Consider the following 14,558-nt stretch of genomic DNA (forward strand, 5'->3'; position numbering starts at 1 on the left):
AAATACAGTAGGAAGGTAGGGACAGAGAGTATGTAGATAGGTAGGGAGAGGGATAGAGAGAGAGAAATAGAGAGAGAGAGAAAAATACAGGAGATTGGTAGGGAGAGAGAGAGTAGATAGGTAGGTAGATAGACAGATAGAGAGAGAAATATAGGAGAGAGAAAGAGAGAGAGAGAGAGAGAGAGAGAGAGAAATACAGTAGGTAGGTAGGGAGAGAGAGAGTAGGTAGGTAGATGTTTCCAGGTATATTTATCCATGTGCTGGAGAAAGAAATCGCTGCCAAACCTTAAGACTTTGTTCCTGCTGGCACAGCACTTGATCAATCAATGTAATTCTCATCAGTTAAAGAGCTTTCCAAAAGGAAAAAAAATTTTTTTGCACTCTACAAACCTCCGAAAAACAGCCCATATGTTTTTTCAAATAAAAGGCATGAACAGCCTTGCGGTGGGGGGGAGCTTGCAGAGTGCTCCAGGAGGGGGCAAAAAGAGCAAAAACGGGCCTGTTTTTGTCAAAAAATTACATGCATAGCCTTATGGAGGCTCATAGAGTGCTGCAGGGGGGGAAGGCGTATTTTTCACTAATTTCTGCCCTCCCCAGCCCCCAGGAGCTCTCTGAAAGCCTTCATAAAGCTATGCACAGCCATTTTGATGAAAGGGTGGGGCTTTGTGAGGCAAAAATGCTGTATTCGATGTATAAGAACCACCCAGATTTTCAGCCTCTTTTTTGAGGGGAAAAAGTGTGTCTTATACTCCGAAAAATACGCTATGTAAAAGTGCATATAGGTAAGATCAAGTGAATGTTTTGAATAGAACTATTTATTTTAAGCTGTGGGAGGAAATAAAAACAACCATCACCAAAGTAGCTCAAGAACATCTTATACACGAAAAAAAATCCAGTAAAATTGGCCACATGGATATCATATGGTACAACAGAGACTGCAAAAAAGAGAAGGAAAGCAAAAGCCATTGGTGACACAAGGAAGACAGGAAGAAATGAGAAGCCTAAATGCAAAGTTCCAGAGAGAGGCAAGAAAGCTAAAGTATTGGGCTGGGCAATGTAAGAAATTAGAGGAAGCAGCCATGAGAAGTCATACAACAGAGTATTTCACTAATGTAAAGAAGGTCAGGGACCCATTTATGTCAAGAAAGGCTACAGTCAAAGGACTTGATTAATTGTGGGATCCTGCCAATTTAACAACCGGTTCGGTGACTGTATGCTTTGCATGTGCCCACTCTGAACGTGTCAACAGTTTTAACAAAACTTACCTTCCACTTTACTTATGGGGAGTAACACAGCTAAGGTGCGGCAATCTGCTCTGTGGCACGAATCAGCTGACAGGATACAGGTAAGTAAAATGCAGGGGTGGGTGGAGAGGCCAACCTGATCATTGGAAAAAACCAGTTTGCTCCCCAGCTGATCTTCAGAGCTACAGGTTCACCTGAACTGGTCCAAACCAGCTGAATCCCACCCCTGGATTTGATGGATGAACCAACAGGTAATCAGAGAAAGATGGTGGGAATATGCAGAATAACTTTACACAAACAAAAAATAATACCAAGCTATAAGAAAAGAAGCTGACGTACCAAAAATGGAACCAGATATCCTGGAGGAGAAAGAAGTGTGGGCACACAATCAGTTGCTTAACCATAAAGCCCCAAGAGTTGATGGAATTTCTACAGAATTGCTGATACCACTGCCAACAAAAGCACTGACAGCGCTTTGCCAAAGTGTATGGAAGTGGTCAAAAGAAAGAAAAAGATCAACATTTATCCCAATACCCCCCCAAAAAAAAAGCGATACAAAACATAGTTACAAACAGTGGCCTTGATACCACACATCAGTAAAATTCTCTTGAAAATAATCCAGCAATGTTTGAATCCAATCGCAAACAGAAAACTGCATGATGTAAAAGCAGGGGTTTTTTTTAAGGGAGAGGAACACATAATTATATTGCCAATCTACGTTGGATGATGGAAAAAGCAAAGAAATACCCAAAAGACCTCTCTATATGAGCTTCATTGATTGTACAAAAGTGTTTGACTGCGTTGACCATGGCAAGCTCTGATCATGCGCCAAAAGACCTGGAAATATCATCTCACTACTTCATTCAGTCATCTTACTCTAGTCAGGCAGCCACTGTAAGAACGGAATATGGAGACACAAAATGGTTCAGAATTGAAAAAAGCATTTGGCAAGATTGCATCCTGCCACCTATACTGTTCAACATATGCATAGAAACTGTTATGAGAAATGTCCATTTGAATGAATCTACCATTGGGATTAAAATCACTCTAGGAACATCAACAACCTCCGACATGCAACATCGTTTGTGGAAAGCAAGGTGAATTTGGAGTGATTAATCCTGAGAGTCAAAGATGAAAGTGAAAAAATTGAACTGCACCTTAACATCAAGAAAACAAAAATAATGACAACTGCAGAGAACACACAGGCCAGAGTGCAAATTGACAATGAGACCATCAAAATGGTAAAAGGATTAATCTTCCTGGGCTTCAAAAATTGACCAAAGTGGAACCCTGAGATCAGAAGGTGTATAGCACTTGGAGGAACTGAAATGTCTGGGACGAATAACAGCTGTAAGAGTAAAGGCATCAGCCTGGTAACCAAATGCAGATTAATTAATGCAATATTTTTTTAATTGCTACTAATGGCTGCAAAACGTGCTCTGAAAAAGGCAGCTAGGACTGGGGTGGATGCCTTTGAACTGTGGTGCATTCTGGAGGTGACTATTACACATCCTATGGACTGCAAAAATAACAAACAAAGAAATCCTAGACCGAATGTCTCCAAAAATATAACTTGAAGCCAAGATCACTAAACAGAGGCTGTCATACTTTGATCATGTCGGGAGAACTGACTCACTCGAAAAGTTAGTCATGCTGGGAGTGATCAGCATAAAAAAGAGAAGGGGCTGCCATACTATCCACTGGCTGGACACTATAAAGGACAACACCAGGATGACCATGGAGGATCTGAAGGAGGTGATGCAAGACAGAAGGTCATAGGGAGTGCTGATCTGTACAGTGGCTGAGGGTCGGACATAACTGAATGGCTGACAGTGGCAATGACAGTTATTTTAAAGTGAATGGGGAAGTTTAATTAAGATATGATAAAGTCAAAACTTGATGAGACTTTTGCATTCACATTTTCATTAGTTTTACAGTGACTTTAGAGGCACCCATTATCTCACCTGATTGTCGTCATCCAACATGTTCTCCATAACTCAGTATAATATTGGTCCTGATCCAAAGAAGAGTAACATATGAATGTTCTACATTGTATCTGGTTTTTACTGGAATTTTTATATAGTTACCTCTAGTAAGATAGGTGGATAGTTAGATGGATATACATGATAGATAGATAGATAGATAGATAGATAGATAGATAGATAGATAGGTAGGTAGGTAGGTAGGTAGGTAGGTAGGTAGGTAGGTAGGTAGGTAGGTAGGTAGGTAGGTAGGTAGGTAGGTAGAGAGAGAGAGAGAGAGAGAGAGAGAGAGAGAGAGAGAGAGAGAGAGAGAGAGAGAGAGAGAGAGAGAGATACAGAGAGAGACACACCCAGACAGACAGACAGACATTGCATGCTGCACAACCAATTGCTAAGTCATTGATGGTTGTCTCTCCTATTTTCTATATTTCAAAATAGTGGAGAAGTAATTTAGGGTCAGTGACACATTATAAATTATAAATTAGCACTGCACTATGCTCTGCTGAATTTGCAATGTGTATTACTGTATCCTTTCCATTTTATTTGTTTTACCCATATCCAGCGTTGGAAAGAAATTCAATATTAGTGGAGGCAGTCAAAGAAGGCTATGATGGGCTTTTCCTGGAATTTTTTTTTTCAGTTTTACTGAATTTGGAATTATATAGAAAATGTGACAGGTTATGAATTATGCAATTCTATGGGGTTATTTTATGTAATTCCAAGCTAATAAACAGTTGGACATTGTTATTTCTTAGGTAGTTTGATACGTAGGTGTGTCAATACTTGTATGTGAATATATACACTATTTTTAAATAATATACATAGAAAGGAATTCTTATGCTAATAAAAATAGTCTGCAAATTTATTGATGCCACATGTAAGAAACTAGTTTCCTGCACTGAACGAACATTATGATACAGGGCTTCATTAGGTAAGAATTGTATTAAGCTTGAGAATAAACTGGATTTGATTTTAAACAAAAACACCATTTCTGGTTCTCTAAAGTCTATGTAACATAACAGAAGGGAGATGTTTTTAAATACATTGGTCAGGACAACTTTCATTCTCTGAAGAACATACAGATCAATGCCTAAAACCACATTACTTATTTTTAATCCAGTGCAATATTCTTCTTGACTTTATAATTCCTGAACCTTTTTCAACATGTCTTCAATATAAAATCACCACTCATTTAATAAATAATTGCCTTTATTGCATAACAGATTTAATCATGCTTTTTTCTTCATTTTGACACTGCTGCTTTGATATCCAGTTGCCATTGACATACAGGCTGCAAGTGCAAACACCATTGTAGAGATTGTCCCTCCCCAGTTCCTTAATTTTCCACTCTAAAATAGACTCACATAAAATTAAAATAAATTATAAATTTATTACATTATTACACAGGTCTCATAGGATGTCATCAGTTAAGCCAACATGATGGCCTGAAAGTTCAAATTTTGATCATACTGTTCTCAATCTTGACATTATTAATACAGTATTGAGATTTTAATCAGTGTAAAAACTAAAATAATACTAGGATTTTAATTAATTTAAAGAGTGATATTTTCATATCTTCTCTAAAACCCAACATGAATGAAACCATTGAGTTAGATCAAGTCTATTTTACATTTTAAACTATCCTTTCATTTATCACAAAACCCAAGATGCCATGACTATTACATATAACCAATAGTCCATAAAAAAATTTTCAGACTGAACCTTTCATTGCATGAGTAGCCTCAATCATGTTTAAGGATTAAGCTACGCTTTGGAGAAAGGACTGTGAGTTAAATGGATATATTTATATTTCTTGACTATTATTCACATTCTGTAGACTGATCTTTTGTTTTGGCCCTAGGTTTCTTGAGAGTCACAGTGGAAACTGTTTGCATTTCTCCCAGAATAATTATTTTTGAAGTGTGGACATGGATCAAAAAGATCTAGAGAAACCAGACTCCCATTTCACTATTTTTTCTTTCCAGCAGGATCTTCCATATTCATAGTCGGACTTTAGGGAATTGATAAAAACATGTCAAAAATCAGAAATAGTCACCAACTTTAGAGATAATGTGAACACAGAGAGTTGCCACTAAACAAAATCTCTCGAATAAAACTATAATTAATATCCCTTCATAAATAAGATGTCTACAGCAATATTACAGCTTGCTGACTTTAAAGCTACTTTCTACTGAAAAAACAAGGTAGTGTATTAAATTATCATCTTATTCACTGTAAACAATAGAATACAGCACATATAGTCATAAATTAAACTTTGGTGATGCAAATACCACTTTGAAATTACTCCTTGCTAGAATTCATTACTAGAAAGAAGCAGTACGTCAGAAATTTTGAATCTTAGAAGAAGTTGCTTTCATAAGAAAACATTTTTTTTCTTACAAAGTCAAGATTCACAAGTTAGTTCTTGACTTATGACCACTGTTGCTAAGTGGGACAATTGTTAAATGAGTTTTGCTTCATTATGTGCCCTTTCTTGCCAGGGTTGTTTTAAAAAATGAACTCCTTCACTTGATAAATTAGTATCACTAATGAAGTGAATCTGGATTCCCCATTGACTTTGCTTGTCAGAAGGTGGCAAAAAGATTATCACATGAACCTGGCATATTTCAACCATCATAAATATGAGTCAGTTGCCAAGTGCCTGAATTTTGATTACATGACCATGGAGATGCTTCAATGGTCGTCATTCCCTTTTTTCACTGCCTTTATAATTTCAAACAGTCACTATATGAACTGTTGTAAATTGAAGATTACCTGTATAGAGATGGAGCCTTTGCTGTTATTAACAGATAAGGTCTACAGTTAAAGGTAAGAACTTTTTCTAACATATACTACATACAAAACATAGCTAGCTTGTTCCATTAGAGTAGCAAATGATATCACAAATGGAGTTTTAAATTCTCCAGATACCTCTCTTAATTATTTACCAAAATCCCAACTATGTATCTGATCTCATTTCTTTGCAGCACTTTTAATCCAAGCAACAAACATTAAAAAATCTTTAATGAAGAGCTACAAAGTGACTGTTCAAAGGTAAATAGAACACATCAATTTTCAGAATGTTACAGCTCCCAATTTGTTTTTTAATTTAAGATTTTTTTTTATTATTTACATTATCTTGCCCACAATTTGCTGCACTTTTTTCAGATTAAATTTCATTTTACGATACAAGGAACTCATTTGCTTTTACATTTCCACATAAGAAGCAATTAGAATTTATTTTATTTTCTGATGTGGCACTTACTCTTTTGAAGACCATACCATCTGAAATTAGATTTCACCCAACTCTACTGGCCTTTCCTCTACTGGAAAGCTTTTAAACATGGTGGTTTTCCCAGACATGATGGTCAGAAGATTAGTTGGGCCCATAAACTGTTGTTAATTCACTGTTGCTTGGTTTATCCTCAGTTCCTTTACTCTTGGTAGTTTTTTGCTTTTTATTACTTGTCATTTATATGGATGTATTAAACTGACTGCCCAAAGTTATTGTTTCAATATAGGTGGCCATATAAAACAAAGGAATCAGTCACTTAATTCATATTCTAGATTTTGTTCTAGAAATCAAGGTTCCATTCGTGGTGCTGCATCCTTCCATATTTCCTTGAAACAATAATCCTATAAAATACTGAGACAGAATGACTGGTTCCCAAGATATTCCAAGAACTTCCATGGCTAAGGATGGATGAGAAACTGAATATCTCTGCTCCTAATCCAACCCCTTAAACACTACATCACATTACTTTGTGAAATGATAATGATCAAGACTATAATATGTTTAAAGAATTATTATGCTTAATATTATAAACATGTACAGGTAAAAAGCACCATCTCACTTCTTCTGATACAATATTAGTTAGAACACATACTTGCTTCAGAACACTGGACAACATTTACTTAACTACAAATATAGAAGCAATCAGTCAAAATGCCTTCAACTGGGCAGAAACGTATTGCGTATGGTAGAATATGACTATCATTTTTAAGCATTTAAAATGCTTGCATATAGTCAAGAAGACAGATGCACACCCAAAGCACTGACTAATACATGACATTTACCTAACAGGTAAAGTGAATATTTGCACCTGCATTTTGAAGCTATCACATAAAGTTGAAATGGCACCAGGGAATTGGAGAATGAACTCTTCCATCTGGTACCTCTGCAGCAAATATGCTGCTCCACTCCAATCTCTTTCCAGTTTTTTGACAAAAAAAAATGCTGCTTCCTAATGGAAATGCTAAACTTAAAATATTCAACTAAATATAGAGCACTTCCTGATCATTCAGACCTAAGCATCAGCCTGTTTCAGTTTTTCACCTTGATCCTCCTTTAGGCAACCTCAACCCATGGAAAACATCAACTGCAATCTTGTTTTCAAAATTAATTTATGCAAGCAAATGGAAACATACTTGTAGTTATAGAAAATGGATCATGACTATATTGATTGAATTGTAAGATAGTTTTTGAATGTGTAGCATTATATATCTATTATTCCCAATACTGTAACTAATGTTCTTTGGATGAATTATCAAATTATTTAAAACAGTAAATATTTCCCTAAAAGTTTTTTAAAATACAGGAAAATAAGACAGTAAAATGGAATAAAATGTGCAGAAAACAGAAAAGCTGTTATTCCAGGGTTGAATATGCATTTAAATGAGAATAAATTGATTTAAAATGTCTAGTTTTTCCATTGCCTTCTCCTCCCTTTGTTACTCTTGTTGCTTGAAAAACTTGTCTGAGAAACTGCAGGCTTTCCGAAATAATCTAAGACAGATTTCTACAATCTCCCAAACTGATTTTAATGGCATCCATAGGACTGCAGGATCACAACAGTAAAATTAAGCAGCAAACCAACAATTTTCAGACACTTGCTTGGAATTTTAAATTGCACTAAAAATAAAACAAGGGCTAAAATCAGTGCAGGTGAAACAGCTTTTTTGCCATTTTTAAAAGCTCATTTTCAACTCCTCCAGGGTAATTTTTTCATTTTCTTGTTAGGGAAATTCACATGATATGGTCAAAAAAGTCAAGATGATGGCCACAATGATTCAATCAGAGTTGTGTCTGATTTTTCAGTAGCATCTTAATGAGCGTTGTGTGAATTTTTTTGACCCCATTTTGTGGACACCTCTTCACCCTGTATATATGCAGCCAGTACAAAGTGATGACGGGGAAATGATGAAATGTGAATTGCAACATGACACACACTCTGGCCTTTGCTGTTTGAGGCCCAAAGTCATAGACAAGTCCATATGAGATATAATGCACAGGTTAATATTCATCAGTTCTCCCGTGATACTCATATCCCTTCAGTCCTCAAATCACCAGCAATGCTAAGAAACTAAAGTATGCCTACTTCCCAATGTAGGATGTGGGAGAAACAGAAAAAATAATCCCAGTAAATCATAAATACTTTTCTACATTAAAAAGATGGGTAAGTAGTCACATGCCACAAGAGAATGAAAGTGCATTATCTTTGTCACTGTGAGTTTCCCACTAAAATCATGGATTAAGAAGTCATCACAAGCATCGGATCCAATAACTTTGGAATAAGCTTTCTGCAAAACTAAAGTCCTAATAAGTCTGCTGATTTTTTTTAAAATGCACTAAAACTACATTTTAAAGTCAGCTTTTAAAGCAACCGTTTTAATATTTCTGCATAATTGTTTCATTAGAAGTATTATAAAGATTTTTAGTAGTCAGCAATATAATGGTTAAATAAATATCTGAACTGCATAAATATCTCTCCAGGCACATTCATTGTAAATGCAAAAACAAATATCAACACCAGTTTTAGGGTATCCATTTACTTGCGCTTTACATTAGTGAAGTATCAAATTCAATCATACTAAGGGTAAGTAGTTCTTTTGTACTCAGGAGCTATATTTTTCCTCTATTTTGTTTAAAAAGTAAGGAATGAAATCTAGTATCTCAAAAGGAGTGGATTTTGTGCTTGCTGGAGGGATTTAAAGCTGCATTAAAGTCAAAGAAGGAATTAAGTCATGGCATTATATCTGGTAACTCCTATTTCATTATTTCCAACCAACAATCTGCAAGAATCACAACTGTTTACTGACACGACCAGAAATGCAAGGATCATGAGTTTCTATAACATAACATTCTGGACAGCACCAGATTGCCTAGAGATCTCAGATACTTCCTTTTATTAATTATTGGAATTCTGTGAAATTTTGTTAGCCTCAGTGTCAGCAAACTTGAAATTGTTAGCAAAGTTTTTATACTCAGGAGTTGGAAAAAGTTGCCAAATCTTAGGTCAGCATTACATTAGCAAGTCAAAATGCATCTTGTCTTTCTGAGTTTCTCCCTGTTCTTTTTACTGAACATAGCCAAGAAAGAGATGGGAGCTTTGCTTTAATCAATATTTGTCATATGATTTGGAGTAATAAATTGTGGTTAATTTCAATTTGGACCTATTTAAAACAGCTTTTCCCAATATGATGTGATATGCTTTCCCAATTTGATACTCTTTATGGTGTTGGAGGTACAAATTAATTTGCACTAATACGAATTACATTGTACATTATAAATTATACTACAATAGTAAATTGTAATACAATTTCTCTCACACAAATAATCCGTGAGAATTCTGGGAGTTACTGTCTCAATATACATAGAACGCATCTGGTTACGGAAAGCTGATGTAATGGAATGTGCACCTGGAGAAGGGGGAGAGGTAATTCCCACAAGAGCAGTGCAATTTCCCAGGGAGGAGGCAGTGCATTCCAGAAAGAATCTCAAATTAAGAAACTATACAGTCCCAAGCTCGATTGGGGAGAGAGAAAGAAGTTCAGGGTAGTCACACCTCAGAATCTCTAATGTTGGAGAGATTAACCTCTATTAGGGTAGAGAGTTATAACTTCACTCTGGCAAGATTCTATTCATTAGGTATAAGAAAATAAAGGACTGAACTTGATTGGATTTCATTGTGTCATCTTTGACTTTGAGCATGAAAGCAGGTTTGGCTCTAAATGAATACATAGAGATGTCCATATAATTTTCTTGGTAACAATAAGTTTTACTTTCATGTGAGGTGGGCAGCTACAGAAATGTGATAGATGATAGATAGATAAATAGATGATAGATAGATAGATGGATGGATGGATGGATGGATGGATGGATGGATGGATGGATAGATAGATAGATAGATAGATAGATAGATAGATAGATAGATAGATAGATACAAACAGACAGGCAGGCAGGCAGGCAGGCAGGCAAGCAGGCAAACTGATTGTAAAGATGAGAGGGAGAGAGTTACCACTGTTTTTTCCATTTCTTTTTATTTTCCTACCTAGCATATGGTCTCATTTTCCAATGCAAGTACTCACTAGACCCGACCTGTTTAGCTTCTTTTGAAGGTTGGGTGATGGTATGCGAGAAAGATCTTGAAAAACACAGCGATTCTGCCTGAGGTATAGTCAGGTAAGTGGGCACATCGCCCATAGCTGCTATCTCCTTCAGCAAACCCAACACAAAAGTCACCTTGGTGCAATGTGGGAAACTCTGCAGGCCTGCCTGTCGCAAACATTTCATATTGAGCAGTGAATGTCCAGAATTGATCCTGGCCACCTCTGAACTTCTCCAAGTTCAAGCTCCCATGGGAACGCAAGAATATTAACTAAACTACCATCTGCAGGTTGAGACAAATTCTGTGCAGCTGTTGCAATTGTATCATGACAGTCTGCAAATTGGTCATCTGTGCCTTCACTTGCATTGCAACAACATAACTATCAGATCTTCAGCAGGTAGAGGAATTCCTTGAGGATCAGAGGCCATTCCTGAGAGATTATGAGACTTGCAAGACTGATGCCAGCCTTTCCAGATAAACCAACAGGAAACAGAACTAGATGAGCTGCTCTACTTAATTGTAAGACTGCATTGACAGAATCTGCAAGTCTCCTGCTATCTCTTTTACAGTGTGAGACATTAAGGAGGATCCCTCCTCAGCTTCTTTCTCCACTTATTATACAACCCCTTTAGGCTATGCCCCCTCTTACCTGCTATTCCCCAGGCAGCATCTCTTTATCCCATTTCTTAGAATGTTTCTCACACAATACCATCACCATTATGTGCTACTGCCTAGCTTTTGTTGTGAATATTGACTTAAATATCTGAATTAGGAACATAATTGCAGAAATTATATTGAAATTATATATTTTAAATACCATATGGCAAAACATTTGTCAAAATAATCTGACTAGCAACAGCAGCAATGTTATTTGATAGATCTATTTCTGGTTCAAAAATCTTACTCAGAGCATACTCATCAATACCTCCACATCAACCTGGAATGGACAAGTTTTAAGTTTCACCACTTACCGTGAGTTGGATGAAAACATTGCAAATCTGCAAATGACACAGGACTCACAAGTCCTACTATTTTTACTTTGAAGTCTTTTTGATTAGTTTAGAATTAGAGGACATGTTTCAAAGTTCCATACTGCTCTTTGTTCTCCTGATTTATTTTAATTAATTTTACAAGAGCTTATGACTACTCTGGTTAGGACCAACCCTGATGGGCTTATAAACCCAATAAATAGATTTATGTCATGTACATTTGTCTCTTGCAAACTAAATATGTAATTATAACAGAAAAACTTGAATTAAATTTTTAGACTAACTTTGACAGCATAAATTCTAGACATATGCAACATTCACAGTGTTTCTCACATAGCAGCCTTTGTACAGCAGGATATTTTCCTGGGATCACAATGTAAAACTTGTGACAAGTTGTGCATACACACACACATTGAGGCGCTCTTTCCCTTTGGTTTTAAGAGCTACGCAATCCTAAAATTATTTAGTTTTAACTTTCTATGTAATCCCTTGGAACGAAATAGTCATTCAATGGGGCTGACTATTTTTCAAACATAATTTAGAATTTCAATCTTAAAACAACATAATATTATGTGGGACTATTTAAAAGAAAATTGCATTCAGTTCAAGGATACTTCCTTGAGTTAAATGTATAAAGGATTGAAGATTGAATAAATAAAAAAGTTGGTTTCAAATAGGATTCTGAGTATCAAAATCTTCTTTTAAACTTGCTTAAAAACTAAGCCCTCAAATACATTCCAGATGAGAGGAAATCATAAGCATTTTATATTCAAAATGAGATCATGAATGCCTCTGTAATTCAAAGAAGCAGAGATTTCTCTGGAAGTTTAATGCTCTTAGAGAACATCCTGTCTGGAAGTTAGGGAAGACATAGCCAATCATTGATTAGAGGCACTTGAGAAAGCTTTCAATGAGCACCCAGAGGTCCTCCAGGATTGCTTTTAGGTAGGACAAATATATATTGCTGCCAAATCCAAATCCATCTTGCTGAAAATGCATATTTCTGTGCAGATAGTTACATTTTCACAAGAGACACAAACAGTCTCTCTCTCTCTCTCTCTCTCTCTCTCTCTCTCTCTCTCTCTCTCTCTCTCTCTCTCTCTCTCTCTCTCTCTCTCTCACACACACACACACACACACACACACACACACACACACACACACACACACACACATACACACACATTCTGAACACCTCTATCATCTGAAGGTTTGTTTTTTCCTAATACATCATTCCTGCCATGAAATTCCAAGGTTCAATCAATCTCGATTTTTTTAAAAAAAAAATTCAATGCATTTCTCTAGATACATGAAAAGACTGTAGTGTTCCTAACTCCCAGATGCAGCAGGGAGAAAGGGGAGCTTAACAGTTCAGTCTCAATTCATTCAGACAACAACACCTGGCTTCGGGAGGTGGAGGGGGGGGGGAGGAAGTCTGACCTCGGATCGCTCTCTGGTGGATAGATGGCTACATTTCCCTCCCCGCGTGCTGCAATTTCTATGCACGGCGCATCAGGCGCGGAGTCGCGTTTTGGAAGAGTCCGCCGGCGCCGCCTCCTCCCAAGCGCCCGTCTCCGGGCAACAGAAAATCCCAAAGAGCAGGCGGGCCTCTGGCTGCCTACTCCACTGGCGTCGCTTACCTGCTTCCCAACAGAGCCACGGCCGATGCGAGTGTCGAGCAGGTCGTGCGGAGTTTCGTTGCCTTCACTGGCACTATAGAGGAGCCGAAAAGGGACGCTCTTCTGCATTTCCCTGAAGCGATCCGCAGCCTTCCTCTCCATCTCAGTCAACAAGGTGTCTCCTGGGGGTGGGAAGGGGGGGAGACGGTAGCGGTCAACCAATTCCAGCTGGAAGGGTTCATAACGACGACCCTCGGTTACAGGGTGCGGGTGGAAAAATGGGGCAGCTGCTTTCCACTCCGGAGACAGAAAGCAAAGGCCAGCTGCATCTTACATGCACACAGTGTGTGTCTGTACGTGTGATATTTGCCATGAGCTTCCTTCCCACACGCGCGCACGGCACACAGCTAACCCTGGTTCCTCTCTTTCTTTCCCGGGCCGGCGGCGCCTGGGATGCTGCACACTGCAGCGCCGAGAGTCACCTAAACCCGCGAAGACGAGCTCCTGGCAAGGCGAGCTCTCCATACCCCGGCAGGTCCAACAAACAGCGGCAGCCGTTTTCCCAGCGGCAGCCGCTGGGCGAAGGTAAGGAGGTTCTTACCTGCGCGGCCGCAGCGAGCTTTCGAGGGCATTCCGACGGTCCAGAGCATCCAGGCGAGCAGAGGAGCCGCGATGTGCATGGCTGGCTCTTGGGAGAAGTGGCGGGAGGAGGAAGGTGAGCTGCCCGCGAGAAGCGAGGATCACAAGGCGAGAGGGAGAGGAAGAGAGCTCCTACGGCTAGGCTGCTGCTGCTGCTGCTGCGAGCGGGAGAGACGCCTCCTCGCCACCGCCTCAGTGCTGCATTGTGTGCCGCCGGCTTCCGCTCGCGTCGAGAGCTTTTACTGCATTGGGTATCTTGCTGTATCTCAGAGGCTTCAAGCTCCTCCCTTCTCGCTTTCCTTCTCAGCTCCAGGCGAGGGGACCCACGGTCGGACAAGCTGTCTTCCTTTCTGCATCCCTCTGCCTCCGATCTGGAGAAAGAGACCCAATGGCTGGGAGTGTGACTGTAAGGGGGGGGGGGGGAGAGAGGTGACGGCAAGAGAGAGAGAATCTGAAAAATGCATTTACTTAAATTCGATTTAAGCAGATTTCCTATGCACATGATGTTTTCGTTGAAGTTGAGAAATTATTTTTCAAGCTAATGTGGAGACAGAGCAGGCCAAATACTGTAAATTGTGGTAACAATCCAAAGGGTTACTAAATCTTGACAGAATACATCCTGCTAAACCTCAATGTCATTTGCTTACTACTGGAATTGGGTTCCAGCCACTGTATTGCACAAATCATGATTTAGTAT

General features: G+C 38.5%; 1 protein-coding gene across 4 annotated transcripts in view; it reads right to left on the minus strand.

The window, feature by feature from the left end:
- The window catches only part of ADAM22 (ADAM metallopeptidase domain 22), a 154,305-nt gene extending 140,136 nt beyond the window's left edge, over positions 1-14,169 (minus strand). For 2 of the 4 annotated variants that reach the window (XM_087712636.1, XM_087712634.1), the window contains exons 1-2: positions 13,824-14,059; positions 13,244-13,404 (exon numbers count right to left, since the gene is read on the minus strand). In XM_087712636.1, coding sequence (XP_087568762.1) covers positions 13,244-13,404; positions 13,824-13,902 — 240 coding nt within the window. In that variant the 5' untranslated portion in view covers positions 13,903-14,059. Of the gene's footprint in view, positions 1-13,243; positions 13,405-13,823 lie in introns of all 4 variants that reach the window. The other 2 variants (XM_087712637.1, XM_087712635.1) reach the window with 2 other exon arrangements.
- Between the last annotated feature and the right edge of the window lie 389 nt (positions 14,170-14,558).

This window comes from Thamnophis sirtalis, unplaced genomic scaffold (genome assembly GCF_051295495.1).
Source record: "Thamnophis sirtalis isolate CommonGarterSnake01/CBP01778 unplaced genomic scaffold, rThaSir2_p1.2 scaffold_4, whole genome shotgun sequence".
NCBI classification, from domain to species: Eukaryota; Metazoa; Chordata; class Lepidosauria; order Squamata; family Natricidae; genus Thamnophis; species Thamnophis sirtalis.